Raw genomic sequence first — 16570 nt, forward strand, 5'->3', positions numbered from 1 at the left:
CAGCAACAACGTGGCGTCCGGGGTCGGCTCTGTGAGGTTCCCACGTCACACGGCGCGACACCGTGTTACCCGGAGGCAGGCTGCGAGCACAGGTGTGGGTACGGCTAGCGCTAAAGCACAAACAGAGCGGGTCACTAATACGCCAAGAGCGGACTTAGCATCATCAGCAACGGAATCATCATCAACACAATTACCCCCAAACAACAAAGGGAAATACCACAAATATCGAGATGGGGGATGTAAGCCTGAACATATCGGTATTTCTGCCTAAACCTGAGGCACCCGTGCGGTCCCCAAGTGGCCAGCGGTGGCCACGCCATCATCACCAAGGCCCTACGGGACAGCACCACTGCCACCGCTCTGGGCAAAGCGGAGACGGTCAGATGGGGCCGAGGGCAAACCCCAAATACACGGGCTACGAGGAGGGCACTTCCTACAGAAAATCAGACGCACCTGTGAGTAAAGGGACCGGAAGATTCGTTGTGTGACATGGCTGTGTGAAAGCTGCCACGCTAACATTAGAGAATTCAGAACAACACATGAAAGTAGAGATAAAAGAAAGTTTTACAGTGACAAAGGGGGCAATGGATGAAGAAGACAAAAATCCTCAACGTTCAACGCGCCTAACAGCACAGCTGGAAAACGTGCGAGGCACAGACTGACGGGCTTGAGGGGAGAAGCAGACACATCCACGGCCGTGGTCATCAGCATCCTCTCAGCAGAAAATAGATCGGGGGACAGAAGATCCGTGAGGATACCAAGACCTGAATGGCACCGTCGATCACCTCGGCCCGAGTGACAATTATTGGACACTCATCCCCAACGACAGATGGACACACTCTTGTCAAACACACGGGGAACACGCACAAGACACGATGCACCTCCAGTGTGCAGCAGGTCCCGATGCATGTGTAACAGCTGAAACCATATGAAACATTCGCCAACCAGGACAGCACTAAACCAGAAGTTAATAACAGAGAGGTATCTGGAAACAAAGAGAATTATTTGAAAATTAAGCAATACCCTTCTAAGCAACCCTTAGTTAAAGAATAAACCACAAAGGAGATTAGAAAATATTTTTAAATGAATAAAATGAAAATACGACATATGCAAAATTGTATAAGTAAAGCAATGCACAGGGAAAAATTTACAGCAATAAATACCCGTTACTAGGGAACAAGAAAGGTCTCACGTCAATGATCTAACAAAAGCAAATTAACCCCAGAGTAAGGAAAAGGAAGGAAATCATCAAGATGAGCAAAAATCAATTAACTCAACATTGAACAAATAGAGAAGATTAATGAAATCAAAAACTGGTTCTTTAAAACAATCAATAAAATTGGTATACTCACAGTGAGACGAGTCAAGTATGAAACAGAGAAAACACAAATCAGCAATACCAGAAATGAAAAAGGCAGTCTTACTACTGACCATACAGGCATTCAAACGACACTAAGGCAATATGACAATTTTGTGCCAGTACATTTTACAAGTCTGATGACGTGGGTAAGTTCCTTGAAAACACAAATGATCAAATTTGACTCATGTGAGTAGCAGCAGAAACCTGGGCAACACTGCAGCACGGTGACACGGTGACGCCACAGCACGTAACACTGTGTCACTACAACGTTGCCACCTACGGCTGTAACACGTAACACCACGGCACCGTAACGCTATGGCTACAACATTAACACGTATGCTAGGGCGTGTACATTGTGATACCGCAACATTGTAACGCTGTACCATGTAACATGTGACACGGCAAGGTTAAAGAAACTGCAGTCTCAAATCTTCCCACGATGAAAATGCTCAGCTCACATGCTTCCTTAGAGAATTCCGCCAAATGTTTAAGGGAAGAATAATACCAATTCCACACATACCCTCAGAAAACAGGAGAAACCAATTCCCGACTCGATTCAGGACTCACTTTATAGTTACGCCAGTCAAGGCAGTTCCGTATCATGTTAAGTGGAGACCCAGGTCGATACGGACGGGTCAACACCCAGGTGAGCAGTCACGGGGTTTCAGACACAAGCGTCGAGGTGACTCAGTCATTTCCCCCAACGATGATGACCAACTGGACAGCCACTGAACCCCGACCCATATCAACAAAACTGAGAACCCACTCAGCCTGGCTCACAGATGCAAACATAAATGCTGGAACTGTAAGACTTCAAATCACAACAATTTGCGGCCTTGTTGTGGGTAAGAACTTTTCAGGTGGGATACAGACAACAGAAATCCCAAGGAAAACGCTGGTAACACTGAAATATAAATCCTTCAAAAAAGACACAATTAAAATAAAAGGCAGTCCAGGGGGCACCTGGTGGCTCGGGTCACGATCTCGCAGGTTTTGAGATTGAGCCCCGTGTTGGGCTCTGCGCCGACACCACGGAGCCTGCTTGGGATCCTCTCCCTCTCTGTCTGCCCCTCCCCCGCCCTCACTTGCTCTATCTCAAATAAACGTAAAAAAAGTTTTTAAATAAAAGGCAGTCCAGAGCCTGCAGAAGAGGTTTGCAGTCCAGATCTCAGACGGGCCCCTTGAACTCAGAGGCAACGGACATGTGCAACACAGGAAGGCCCACAGATCAGGGCAGCCTCTGGTGAAAGCAGAGGAGACACCAGGCAATGCTCAGTGATGTGTGGGCAGACACGGAAATGAGGCCCCGCCCTCCCCAGCACAGCCCCGCCCCACCACAGCACAGCCTCACCCCGCCCCGCACCCTCAGCACAGCCCCACCCCCGTAAAGCCCCGCCCCAGCACAGCCCCACCCCACCTCAGCAGGCCTCACCCAGCCCCGCCCCCTCAGCACAGCCTCGCCCCGCCCCACCCCCAGCACAGCCCCGCCCCCCAGCCAGCCTCACCCCGCCCCACCCCCTCAGCACAGCCCCTCCCCCAGCACAGCCCCACCCCACCCCAGCACAGTCCCGCCCCACCCCAGCACAGCCTCACCCCGCCCCACCCCCCAGCAAGCCCCGCCCCATCCCAGCACAGCCTCGCCCGGTCCCGCCCCTCAGCACAGCCCCGCCCCCAGGCACCCTCACCCCGCCCCGCCCCCCCCAGCAAGCCCCTCCCCATCCCTGCACAGCCTAACACAGCCCCGCCCCACCCCAGCAAGCCCCGCCCCCTCAGCATAGCCCCACCCCCAGCAAGCCCCGCCCCCAGCACAGCCCCGCCCCACCCCAGCACAGCCCGGCCCCTCCAACAGCCCAGTACAGCAAGACCAAAATCAACCCCAAGTGGTGGTGGGAATGAAGAGTAAACCCAAGCTCATGGCTGCAGGACCCAATAGTGGGACAGCCCGTTTCTTAGACACTTTCTTGGAAAGTTTATCAATCAACCCCCACAAGAGTGACACTATCTGTCAAGGCAAAGATTTTATACAAATGTTCCCAGTACCTCCACCCGGCCAAAAGCTGGCAACCACAAAACCATCCATCAGGGCAGACAGAAGGACAGGCTCCCGGGACACAGACACACGGACGGCCCTCCAGCACCCCCGCCCTCTGCAGAGACAATGGGACGCTCCTTCCTGAGCACGCAAATCCGGGGAACCACCTGAGCATCTCCACACAGGTGCCCAGGGCAGGACGGGGACTCGAGGCTTCCAATGCACACTTGGCAATGCCCTCTGTCCCCTACAGGGCCCAGCTCCACGTCTGCTCCAGACACCTGCCCTTCATGCCGCCGGGTCCAGAGGCAGCGGCCCACCCAGCAGTGCTGGAGCGCTGGAGCCCCCTGGAGCCAAACATCGCCCCCACCTGCCCCGTCACATGGGCCGGCCGGACAGCTGGGCTCTGCCCCGCTGCCGAGGGCTGGCTGAAGGACTGCGTGCCCACTCGGGCCGGGCAGGAGGAGGCCGAGTGGCAGTACGGTGCCCCAGACGCGGGACGAGCAAGGAAGTCAGGGGGCCTCTCGGGTCCAGAGCAGACAGGCCTGGGAGAAACCCAGTGGCCCAGTGCGCGGGCACTGCTGCCCAGGTGGGCTGCTGGGGGTCCGCCAGCACCGCGCCCGCACAGACCCAGGGCCCCGAGGAGGCTGGTGATGACAGCAGCAGCCCGTTCCCCGGACGACACTGGCCGTCCCACAGACAGGACGCAGGGATGCGCGAGCCCCACGCTGAGCAACCCCCAGTGAGGGCAAGTCCAAGCACACCCAACGGGCACCAGCGGCAAAGGGCAGGACAAGGCCCCCTGGCCGGCCCCTCGGCTCCCCCACACACACACACAGCCCAGCCTCCACAGGGGACCACGCACCTCTGGCCTCCGGGCCCAGCCAAGCAGCTGCCGATTCCGTGGAACCCAGCGGGGTCACCAGTGCCCGCCTGCCTCCCACCCCACGGGGCCACTGTGCACTGGGGCAGACAGTGAGCAGAGCTGGGGGACCAGTCCCCTGAGGGCATCCCCCTTCTGAGCCTCACATGCTCATCACAGCTGCACAACACGGGGAGCCCCACCGGGTGCACCCCACACCCCAGAACACGGCTGGAGCAGAAGCACAGGGAGACCCCCTGGCCAGCCCCACCTCTGCCAACCGGAGCGGAAACTCAGAACCGAGGCGCTCTAAGAGCAGACCGGAGTCACCACGTTCGGGCGTCACAGGACGCTCCACTTCTGGGTCTACTCACCCTGCGGACACAGGCTGGATCTCTGCCCCTGCACCAAGCGGAGGGAGGAAGCGGGGCGGCGGTGGGGGTGGGGTGTGGATCCTGACCCACGTGTGCATGAGGCACAGGAAGGAAAGAGGGACAGCACGGGATCCTCTGAGCATCAGAGGCGTCCTCCTTCCTAAGCAGCAGGGAGCCCCCACTGGACAGGGCGAGAGGAGGTGTGGGGCTGGGGGCGCCTGGCCTGGCTCTCGGCCCGGGGCCCGTGCTGAGGGCACCAAGGAGGACCCAGGGAGGGGCTGCGTTCCAGGGAGAGGCAGGGACAGCACCAAATCTCAGGGGTATGACCCTGAGTACACAGGTACTCTGTACTTTCCTGTTTCTCCCGGAGAGATCGTCTCCTTGTTCTGCAGCAACAGCCCCCCCGCAAAGTGCTCTGGGGAAGAAAGGCCATGTGACCAGATCCAAGTCTGGGAGGGCAGCAGGACGTCCCCGGTGCGGAGCGAGGCCCGCCACCTGCACCCGGGCCACACCATGGAGCCTCCCACACATGCTCAGCCACCCCCCGAAACCCAGGTATGCGGCAGGCCACGGTGCCAGGGAGGTGAGAAGGTGTGTGGACAACCATCACAAAGCCGGGAAAGCCCGGTGCTGGGAGCCAAGGGCCCGAGGGGCCCGTAGGGAGCCCTGCCAGGGGGGCCACACTCCTGCCTCAGGGCCTGCAACAGGGACAGGGACCTGGGGGGAGGGGGAGGGGGAGAGTGCTGGAGGGGGAGGAGCCGGAGGGCGGGGCTGTGAGGAAGGTGTGCGGTTGGGTCCCCCACCAGTGAGAGCACCTCCACCCTGAGCCGAATGCACCGGCCCCCCTCCCCCCACGGGGGGAAGGGGAGACCCAGGAGGCAGAGGGGAGCCCGAGGGACCGCGCAGGGCTCAGTCTGGGGCCAGGACCAGAGCAGGGCCGCAAGCGGGCTCAGGGTCAGCAGGGCCAGGGAGGAGGGGGCCTCAAGCTCGGGGTGCGGGGCAGCAGTCCGGTCTTGGAGGAGGGAGGCAAGCGTTGGGCTCCGTCCAGAAAGAACACAGGAACCAAGGAACGGAGGCACAGGTTCTGGGCACCTCGAGCTCTCCCGCTGCCCACGGCAGGCCACGGAGGTGTCCACGCCTGACATTACAGAGCAGGAGGCCCTCAGCCTCGGGATCCCACTGCTTCGTGGCCCCCGGCCAGCACCAGGTGCCACTGAGGACACCGCAGGCAGCGGCACCCAGACCACTGCCTTGCCCGCCGCCGGCGGAGACGACGTCCCCAAATGCGGGGCTGGTGGGGGAGAAGCGACGCAACGCCTGTCCTGTCTGCTGCACAAACACGTGTCTGCTTCTGTTTTGTTTCTGACGTTCTTTGTGTATTTTCTGGCCCCGTTTCAAAGCCGAACACCAGGTACGGACTCAGAAACGGTCCTCAGGACCTAACACCGGCACTCCCGATGACCAAGGAGTCACGCACAGATGACCTGCACGCCCCCCACACCTCCCTTGTACCTGCCGTCCCCTCCCCCTCCCCACCGGCCTTCCTCCGCCTCTGGCCCCAAGGCTGCTGCCGCTGCAAAGCCCCACCCAGCAGTCCCTGCACCTGTCTGGGACCCACCCACTGGGCTCTCTGACGCCCCGCTGGACCTCCACGGGTCCCCCGACCCCCTGTGCCCAACAGGAACCTTCGAGAAGTGACCCCCACAGGGCAGCACGCCCCAGAGAACTCAAGGTGCCCACCCCCCCCCCAACCCTGCCGCATCCCGATGCCGCGGGGCCGGCTCTGGACGTCAGGCCAAACCCCAGCTCTACCACCCAGGCCTTAAAACCAGAGAGTCGGCGGGAGCGCTTTACTTCACGCACAGGCTAAGAGCCCTGGACGGGACAGGAGAGCAAGAGAGGGACACGCCGAGGCACAGAGGGTGACGTGGGGTGAGCGCACGAAACCCGCGTGTTTCGGGTGTGTGCGCGTACACGGGACAGCAACAGGAAACGCGTTTCCTCCTGGGGGCCGGGGTCCAGAGGCAGGAGGCAGAGTCCTCGGGGGAAGACCGTGTCTCGACACGACCGTGTCGTGTGCCCGGCTCCCCGCTCTGCAGCCGCGAGGGTCAGGGCTGAGGTGGATTCACCTGCCGCGCCAGAACATTCAGAAGGCTGTCCCCGCGTGGGCAGGCGAGTGCGCGAGTCCGGGGGCGGGAGTCACCGGAGGTGGTGCAGGTGGGGAAGAGGAGAGGGGAGGAGAGCGTGGCGGGAGGACCGAGGCCTGGCCACGAGCAGGCCACCGCGGGCCTGCGCCTCCCGCCGGCCGGACGGCCGGGGCAAGGCACTCACCTCTGAGCGGCTCCAGGCCGAGGCCCTCCGAGGCGGGGGCCTGGCAGGAGAAGGTCTCGGCCACCACCTGCTCCACAGGCGTGAGGGCCGAGGCCTGGAGCCGGCCGGGGCCGTGGGCCACGTGGCGGAGGTCGCCCAGCTTGCGCCGCACGACAGCGCGCAGGTCCCTCCACTTGTGCTTGAGGTCCACGACGTCCCGGCGGCAGTAGCCCAGGGCGTTCACGGCCTGCAGGATGCGGCTCCACACGCGGTACCTGCGGGTGGGCTCGGCCTTCAGCAGCCCCGTGCCGAACAGCAGCTGGTGGTGCTTGCTGACCTTGGACACCAGGACCTCTGTCTCCTGCGGGCAGAAGTTGGGTTTCCTCTTCTTGGCCCGTGTGGCGCCGGGCCCCGCCAGCCGGCCGTGGGCCCCGCCGGCAGAGTCCTTCCTCGGGCTCGCGGCAGGCGGTGAGCCGGGCTCTGGTGTCCCACTGCCTTCGGGGGCGACCCCTGGCCCTGGAACGGCACCAAAAGGCGGGTGTGTAAGGCCCTGGGCGGGCGGGGTGGCCCCCAGGGCGCCTCCTCTCCGGCTTCGGCTTCAGGACACTGCCGGCCCCTCCCTGTGGGTGTCCACAGGTCCGACTGGGCTCCGCGGGCAAGGCGCTTCACTTCCGGGCTGCGGGGCATGTCTCCAGAAAGGGCCACCTCTGGCAGCCATCATCGGGAGCCAAGGAACCAGACAGGAGCATTCCTAGGTCATCCCTCCCCAGGGGACAGCCTGGCCACGGACGCTCCTGGCGGCCCTGGCTGAGAGGCCCCGCCCCACCCCTCCGAGCCCCCGCAGCCTGCGGTCCTCAACACACGGGGGTCCGGGGCTGGCCGTGCAAGCAGCAGGTCCTGGGGCCTCTGCCCAGCTGGGAGCTTTGTCCCCAGCCGGCACATGCCTGCCGGGGGTGCAGGGGGCCATCTGTAAGGGCAGAGGAGGCAGCTCCCCCATCAGACCACAGGTTTCCCAGACGTGAGGAGAAAGCCCCCAAGGGGAGAGGGATGTCTGAGCCCCACGGAGCACGCAGAGAGCAGCCCCCCGCCCCGGCCTGTCTCCCTCCAGGTCCCCGTCAATCAGAAGGCGACCTCTACAGAGGCCCACAGCCCCTGCCCTCACTACAGCGCACGCCAGGGACCCCGACTCTCCCTCACCAGCGCCCCCTGCGGGGAGAATCCCGGCTCCGGAGTGAAGGGGCCGAGTGAACCAGTCCCATAGGTCTGAGCCTCATCCCTGGAGCCCACGGGGCCCCGATCAGCACAAGTCCTCATGCCGCACCCCTCTGTCACCAGTCCAGCCCGGCTACACCATCTGCCGTCCCTGGAGAAGGGAAAGGCTAGCGGGGGTGAGGTACAGACCAACCAGAATCCCGGCCAGCCTCGGGCCGCCTCGCCCAGCTCCCGCCTGCTGACCCTCCCTCCTCGGCGCTGGGCGTCACTGGGCGGCCTTCCCCGGAACCCTCCCGGACCCAGCACCCGAGCGGAAGTACCTCGCTTCCTGGCCCTCGGGCCTCTGGGCGTGCCCGCCGACCCCAGATCACCTTCCCCGTCCTTGCCCACACAGGGGTCCTGCGGGCTGCTCTCTGGCGACGGGCAGGGGAAATGGCGTATTCCATACTCGGTCCAACATTCAGCGCACTCTACAGACAGCAAGGGACAGTCACAGTTACACCCGGCCCGTCCACAGAGCAGCTCGGGTGCTGCTGGCAGAGCAAGGCCCCCACACAGGACAGCAGGTGCCCTGAGCCCTCCAAGCATCCACGCCAAGAAGCTCCATTCAGTCCCACCTCCTCCAAGGAGCCCTCCCAGACTGCCAAACCCCCTGCCGGAGGCCAGCTCCGAGTTCAATACTTTAAATGCTCCGGATCTTTCTTTGAACCACAATTACTCCAAAAGGTGACCCCAAGCAAGGACGAAATCGCCTAGAGCAGGGCCTTCAGGCACGGCCCACAGACCAGGCCAGGCCTTCAGCGGGTGTTGCCTGTCACCTGTCTGCAACAAATGATGTACATAAACGGGGAGCAAGGCCTCAGGGATGTTTATGGCAGTTCAAAATCACCACAGCAACCAGGCACGGGAGCATTCTGTTGTAAGAACGTTGTTCCGTGGCTTCTGGGCAGTGAAGATAAATATAAAACCCGCCCTCCTGCCTCTCGGCTGCACAGCTGAGGGGCAGTGGCTCCGGGCACCTGGGCGGCCTCCTCCTGCTCCCTGGCCCCCAACAGGCTCCCATCATGGGGTTGGTCCCCCAGGGGAGACACTTGGTAATTTTCATGTATTCAAAAACACTTCCTGGACACATTTTCCCGTAATGTGTCAACCAAAGACACGCCTTATAAAAACACCTTTACGTCTCTGAGAGATGTGCCCTTCAATCCATGGCACCTTGAGTCGATGAGGGGGTGCGTGCAGCCTGGGGCCACACAAAGCAGAGCCCGGGGCTGTCTGTGTGACCCTGTTCTCTCTGGAGCTCTCTCTGAAAAGGCAGTTTCCAGGGAGCGAGCTCTAGAAGGTGTCGGCTGACCTGACCACACTGACAGCTGCTCTGAAACCCAGGGACATGGCCTGTCCCAGGCCATTCCCAGCTCAGAGCTCCTGAAGGGGCAACTCCTTCCCGGAAAAGGCCTGAGACTTGCATCTCCCCAGAGGGGACAGCAAAGGACACCGCTCTGCAGGGGGTGGGCGGGGGAGGGGCACGGCGGCCCAGTGTGACAGGAACAGAAGGGCTGCACCAAGCAATCCCCCTAGGACCCCACCCGGGGTGGGAGAGGTCTCCAGGCAGCAAGAACCCAAAGCACACAGGCAGGCCCCGGGGCCCCCGGCCAGACTCAGGGAGGAGGGCACCCCTCGGGAGGAGCCTCCACCCTTCCGGGAAGGTGGCCCCCGTGCCTGTGCCATCAGGGGAAGGACGCGGGACGGCAGGACGGCAGCCGGCTTACTTGAGGGTGGAGGTTCCCCGGCCATGGAGAACTGCAACAAGCAGGTCTCTGAGTCAGACCGAGAGAACTCTCCTCCGTGTGTGGGGAGGCAGGCGCGGCCCCGGATGGTCACGGCACATGAGAGAGAGGCGGGGGGCCCAGGGCCGACACGGAGGCATCTGTGGGTCTGAGCACGAGCCTCCAGGCCAGGGCCCGTCTCCCGCAGCCCCTCTTCCTGAAGGGCTTCGTGGGGAGCCTGCGGGGCGGGTCCTCTCCCCAGACACCTGCCAGGCGCCCCTGCAGGCGCGCGTTCCCCGGGTAACAGCGTCCAGGTACCTGGCAACTGGGGTCACCCTCTGCTCGGGCCCCCCAGAGCTCCCCCCGTGGAGGCAGGGAGACTTGAGGCCCAGCTGGCGCCCGCATCGCCACCCGATGACCTCGCCACGCTGGCATCTGGCCACAGCAAGCCCGGGCCCTGCCCACCTCCTCCTGCTCAGTCCACACGGTCCCCAGACACCTGTGGAGGGGCCCGCGTGGCCTGCCCTCCGGAATCACATGACCCTTGAACTTTGAGGGGGTCCGGAGACAACTATTGTTTCTGACTATTAGAACACACACGGTTGCGAGAAGTTCGAACGCAGACAGTTATAAGAAAACGATACAGATCATCTGTGATGACGGCATCTGGAGACGAGCACTGTTACCGCGGGGGCAGGGGTCGCGCACAATTAGAACACTCCGGCCACGGCTCCGCGTCCTCCAGTCAGCACACCCGTCACCACGTCTGGACGTGTGCAGAGGCCGCCCAGCCACCTTCAACTGATGCTAACACCGCCATCACAGCCCAACCCAGGCTGCGCCTCACCCCGCCGGCTCGCTCAGCGAATCCTCTGTTGGCCACCGCCGCACCCGGCACCCCTGCCCACAGGTCGGTGACTTCCCAGCCGTCCAGGAGGCGGCGGCACCGGGCCAGGAGAGGGCAGGTTGCGGGGTCCGGGAACCGCCCGTGCACTCCCCTCTGGAGCAAGCCGGCACGCGGTCACCTCCAAGTCCGTCTCTCTGGGCACGGTGAGGCCCGGGCCTCCCGTCCGCAGTGAGCTCGCGAGTTGGCCCGCTTGCGTGAGGACTGTCGGGTTTCCCTTCGATTTGTGTGAGTTCTTCACGTGTTAGCAGTCGGCCAGTCAACTTCCTGCTGTGACTCCTCCACGAAGAGGTCACCCTAAGCTCTGCATGACTCCCTCCAGGGTCGCATGTACCCCAGGGCTCGGTGCACAGCGGGTCCCGGGTGACAGCAGCCGCTCCCGCACACGGGGGGTCTCCGCCGGGCCCCACCGCCCAGGCCCCTACCCAGACCCTTTTCAGGGCGCCCCGCAGAGGACACAGTATAAGCAGCCGGGTCCCGACAACTGTCAACAAATCAGGACAATATAGATCCTCTTCTGGCAAAAATGCAATTAAGTAGAATCATTTTTTAAAGATAGCCAGAAAAAAAACACATATATTTGGAAACGATGAACCACAGTTTGAAATAAATCCCGAGTCAAAGAAGAAATCATAACGGAAATGAGAAAATACACCCGAAGTCTAACTTAAGAATACTATATACTTTTAAATGTCTGACGCTCAACGAAAGCAGTGATTATTTGAACACTTATAATCTAAAGTGGTTTTATTACAAAAGAATAAAAACTGAACGCGAATGAGGTAAACATCCTCCTCAGGAGTCAGAAAAATCAAACAGCTCCAGCTTCAAGAAAAAAGGGAGAAAACAATAAAAATGTGAGCAGAGATCAATCACGTACAGACGCATGTACCGGAAGGTGTCAGGAAAGTCAGGAGTCAGTTCGTCAGAGAGACTTACAAAACTGCCAAGCCTCAGTCAACACGATCGTAAAAGAAGAAAATAAGGAAGGTACAAATAAACTCTATCGGAATAAAAAAAAGAGTGCGATCCAGACACCGTGGCTGTTAGTAACACAGCAGCCACCGCAAGAGTGGGCGCTCCCAGCCTTTGGGATTTGCCGCGGTCCGTGGGAGGTCATGCACGTCCAGGCGGTGGGGCAGGGGCAGCGTAGGGCAGGCGGCCCCCGGCCAGGCCCTCAGCGACGCCACAGGGCTGCCTCATCAGCAACCAGCGGCTACTGTCTACATTTCACTTCCATAAATTCGAACGTTTACATGAAGCAGACGGAGGTCTCACTTTGATTTAACCAAAATGACCCAAGAGGAAATAGAGAGCCTGGGTAGTTTTTACAACTGGAGACATGAAGTGCTAATCTAAAAAGCATTCCCCAAAGGGAACACTACGCCCGGATGCTTTTACAGCAAAATCCAGAAACACTTAAGGAACACGGAGTCCTGTCCCTCCAGAGACTCACACAGGAGACAAACACCCTGTCGCTCAGCATCACAGAGGCTCTGAGCGGCTCAGGAAGGCAGAAGAAGGGCGAACGCACTGGGGAAGAAGAGAAAAAAAGTCACTATTTACGAATGACACCATCCAGACAGAATGAGTACGGTCAATAGGAGTTTGGCAAAACGGCAGGATATAAAGTTGGGGGGCAAAAATCAATTATGCTCTGCAGGAAAAACAGGGTTTCAAGAAATAAACTTCGAGGAAAAAAGGGCCAAAACGATGGAGAAGCTTGAGCTTCTGAGAGACGTAGGAGGCCTGTCAGCACACGGGTCTTCCCAGGGTCCCGCTTCCCAGCGCGAGGCCACCGAGCTGTGATTGACAGCGGGGCACATCCGGCCAGGCCCTCTGGGGGTGCTCAGAGGCACGTGGACACATCAACAGAGGGTGCGTGCTATGTCTGGGACTCTCCACAGAATGACGCAGGGGCAGGCCAAGGGCACAAGGAGCTGGACGGGCCACGAGTAGACACCTGACGAGGTGGAGCGGGCAGCCCCGGGGCTCGCTACGTTATGGTGTCTACTCCTTGTTTTTCTTTTTTTGAGAGAGAGGGGGCATGAGTGCACACACGAGCAGGGGGGCGGGTGGCAGACGGAGGGAGAGGGAGAGGGAGAGGGAGAGGGAGAGGGAGAGGGAATCCCAAGCAGGTGCTGTGCTGTCAGCATGGAGCCCGACACGGGGCTTGATCCCATGACCCTGAGATCACGACCTGATCCGGAATCAAGAGTCAGACGCTTAACCAAGTGAGTCACCCGGGTGCTGCAATGTCCACTTTTCTATGTTTGAAACCGTCCACATCTTGAAAGTTTAAAAAGTAAATAAAACGTCAAGACAGCTTTTTTAAAAAACCAGTTACTATGTATGTGAACCAGCAACAAAGATTTAGAACGCGTAATATTCAGAACGGTGCCGCTTACAACAGCATCGACAAACACGTTTTCTTCGTGAGAGCAAAGCTAACGAAAGGTATGTAAGATTTTTACGGTAAAAGTTGTAAGACTTTACTGAACGATACGGAAGAAGATCTGAGGAAGAGAAAGGCGCGCTCACGGACCGGAAGCCCACGGCGATGATGGGGCCAGGACTCACCTGTACCAGGTGAGTGCAGCAGGTGCACGGCAGCTCCTGCCAATGCTCCAGGCCCGCGGGGCGGGAGTCTGAAGTTCATGTTCAAGAACGAAGGGCCAGAAACACCCAAGCCATGTCTGAGAAAAACAGGTAGGGCAACTTACGTAAAAAATACCAAAACCCGTAACTCTGAAAACTAAGGCGGGATTTGGGGCAGGAAGAGAAAAACTGACCAAGAGAGCCCACGCGGAAGCTGTCCCAGAACTCTGGCTCTGCGGGCCTGCAGGATGGGACGGCATCTTCGGAGACTAGCCCCAGGACTAGAGAAACAGCATCACGGCCCTACCCCCGCACACACCTCTCGCGGTAAACAGAAGTCCAGGTGAGTGAAAGACTGACCCCGGAAAACCAAATCTCGTCGTAGGAAAGGAAACAAGCCGGTACCAGCTCGTGCCAGGATTTGTCACACTGAACCAAAGTGCAAAGGTGACAGAAACCACAGGCACGCTCAGGGGCTCCAACAGCCCGCACCCGCCCAGCAGGCACCACAGAGGGAAGCAGGCCCCCGCCGGGCAAAGATGCGGAGGGCCAGCTGACGACGGGTCCGTCCAGGATGCAGAAGGGACCCTTACAAATCAGCAGGAACACGGCAAACTTGAGAGGAGAATTAACGGGAAGAGTTCTCAGCTGGAGAAGAAATGGACCCGTCCCATCGGTCACCAGAGAAATGGAAAGCGAAGCCAGAAGAGATCGTTCCCCACCCACAGACCGCGAACGGTCACTGCCTGCCACCGGCTGCCACGCGGCATGACAGGGATGGGGCGCCAAGGGCACCGGGGTGGCGCCAGCACAGCTGACCAGGACGGGGCACCAGGGGCACCGGAGCGGGACCAGCACGCGCCTCGGGTGCGCGGCAGCCCAGACAGAGCCAACGGGTCCCCTGCACCTGCCGGGCGACGGCGCCCCAAACAGATGCCCACGCTAGCCCTCGCACGTGGACCCATGCAGGTGCCACGCAGCCACAGAGCAGGAAGACGCAAGGGGACAGCGACATTCGACATCAGGGATATTCAGGAGCAAAGCCAGCAAACGCAGAATAATAAATCGTACGGAACAAAGTTCCGAGACGTGCGAAGGCAGCAGGGGGCCCTGCGGGGACGGACGGACACACACACACACACACACACAGACACACACACGTAGGCAAAACTAGGAAGAAGACAAAGAAGCCAGAACCATGCTGTTCAGAGTGAGGCGGTGCTGGGACAGGGCAAGGGGGACTTGGGAGTCCTAGAAGGGGGTCCCCGCTCTGCCCTGCGCCAGCTGCATGGAGCCCCGAGCCCGCCTGGCCTCAGTTTCCTCCCCTGTGTGTTGCGAAAATTACACCCCTGCACCACACTGTCATTAGGAAGACCAGTCTAGGCCATCCATCCACTCAGCTGTTGGCCAGGTACCCCAGGCACCCCCAGACCAGCTCGGGGCACCTGCTGAGTGCCAGCCTGAGGCCAGAATGGCCTCAGACACCAGGTCCGTCCCCACGGTGGGCCGCCTCTCCCAGTGAAGCCTCTCCTGGTGCTGACCCAGTCCAGCACCAACCACCCCGCCCCAGCCCCTGGCCACAGGCAGCACTGCTCCCACAGCCCACCTACCCCTGCCACCACCGCGACACAGCAGAGACCCGCCCACTGCCACCCCTGCCACCCTTCCAACGCCATGAGCCACTGTCATTACCTAGGGGCTGATAGCCTTGTCTGGAGGGTCCCCCGAAAGGGCTGTGGCTCCCCAGGCCACCACTGCCAGCGATGGATCCATAGGACATCTTTTTACAGAGAGCAGGGCCACTGCCTTCCCACAGAGCTGGAGGAGACAAAAAGCAGGAAGGGAGAGGAGTTAGTGCTCCAGACCCAGGGTCACTCGGGCCCCTGCCCACCCAGCCCACCGACCTGGCTTCACGTCGTCCCCACACCTGCATCTCAGCCCAACTGAGCCCCTTCAGGTGCCCACCTGTTCCACTGTCCTCACGTGAGGACAGACACCGGGAATCACCTCTCCCCTGAGCAAGCCCACCCCTGCCGAGCTGAGAACCCACGGGGCTTGTGAACCCGCCAAGCCTCTGGCTCCAGCTCAGTTCTTCTGAGCCTCGCAAGTGGGCGGGAGGGCTGGGGACAGGCTGCCTGGGCCGGACCCACCTCAACACGTGGTACCGATGCAGCTCGGACGGGACACTGACCCTCTGTGGGCTCAGCGACCCCATCTGTAAGATCAGGGGGACGCGAGGCCCTGCCTCCCAGGCGCACAGAGAGCAGGAAGTGACACCCACGGTCCCGGCACTCTCGGAACACGACCGCCTGTATCGCCGCCTGAACACGACACTGGCTGTCCCGGCCGCAGGCACTCGGCCTCCTGCCCGCCCCACCTGCTTCTCCGGTGAACCACAGCTCCAGGGCGGCGGAAGGGACATCTCCAGACATGATCTGCCCGCCGGGACCCTCCAGTGTCATCAGCTTCCCGGGTGGCCGCACACGTGCCGTGTGCACAGAGACCCATCCGGCGAGCGGCTGATCGGCCACGTCCCGATGGCGCTGACGTGGCCCACAGAGCGCTCCCAGCAGGCCGGGCTGGGCTCCCAGCACATCGCAGCCACTACTCCACTGCCCTGGACAAAAGCCCACGTGAGAGCGCGAGAGGGCAGGACTGTGACCTGCGAGCTCCCGGGGCCGGTGGGGGCCCACGGAGCAGGCTGCCCGAGCCATCTGCCAGCCAGGGCCCCTCCACGGCCAGGAACTCCGGAGCACCCCAAAGAGCTCTGGTTTACGGGCGGGACGTCCACCGGTGCTTACTGGGTTACAAATTAAAACAAGGTTGTAAAACTATATTCAGTAACTCATCTTAGAATAACAGTAAATCCATCAGCTGTTAAATAAGCGACACAACTTTAGGACACACGACTGCATGTGCCCGGACAGAACAGCTCAGCAAGAAGACAGGCCGCCCGGCTCCCGGTAAATCCGCAGGCGGGCTCGACAGACGCGCTGGTTCTCACAGCTGCTTCCGGCTGCGACGTAACGGTGGTTGGAGCGGATGATGAAATCTGGCCCCAACAGGGCAGCTGTCGGGGGGACCCCGGGGCCCCGCACCTGCTCCAAGGAGTGCGGGCCTCACATCCCGGATGCCTGCCGAGGTCACCGCTG

The 16570-nt window shown here is 60.6% G+C and overlaps 1 protein-coding gene across 13 annotated transcripts in view; it reads right to left on the reverse strand.

Annotated features, from left to right (window-relative positions):
* TSNARE1 (t-SNARE domain containing 1) overlaps positions 1-16570 on the reverse strand; it is a 120265-nt gene that overhangs the window by 68688 nt on the left and 35007 nt on the right. For 10 of the 13 annotated variants that reach the window (XR_009253567.1, XM_058699252.1, XM_058699246.1 and 7 more), the window contains 3 exons: positions 15111-15236; positions 8471-8620; positions 6960-7454 (listed from right to left, as the gene is read on the reverse strand). Coding sequence is in view for 12 of the 13 variants with exons in the window: in XM_058699252.1 (XP_058555235.1) it covers positions 6960-7454; positions 8471-8620; positions 15111-15236 (771 nt within the window). In the remaining variant the exon portion in view is untranslated. Of the gene's footprint in view, positions 1-6959; positions 7455-8470; positions 8621-13400; positions 13517-15110; positions 15237-16570 lie in introns of those variants that run through there. The other 3 variants (XM_058699248.1, XM_058699249.1, XM_058699254.1) reach the window with 3 other exon arrangements.

This window comes from Neofelis nebulosa, chromosome 14, assembly GCF_028018385.1.
Source record: "Neofelis nebulosa isolate mNeoNeb1 chromosome 14, mNeoNeb1.pri, whole genome shotgun sequence".
Taxonomy (NCBI): Eukaryota; Metazoa; Chordata; class Mammalia; order Carnivora; family Felidae; genus Neofelis; species Neofelis nebulosa.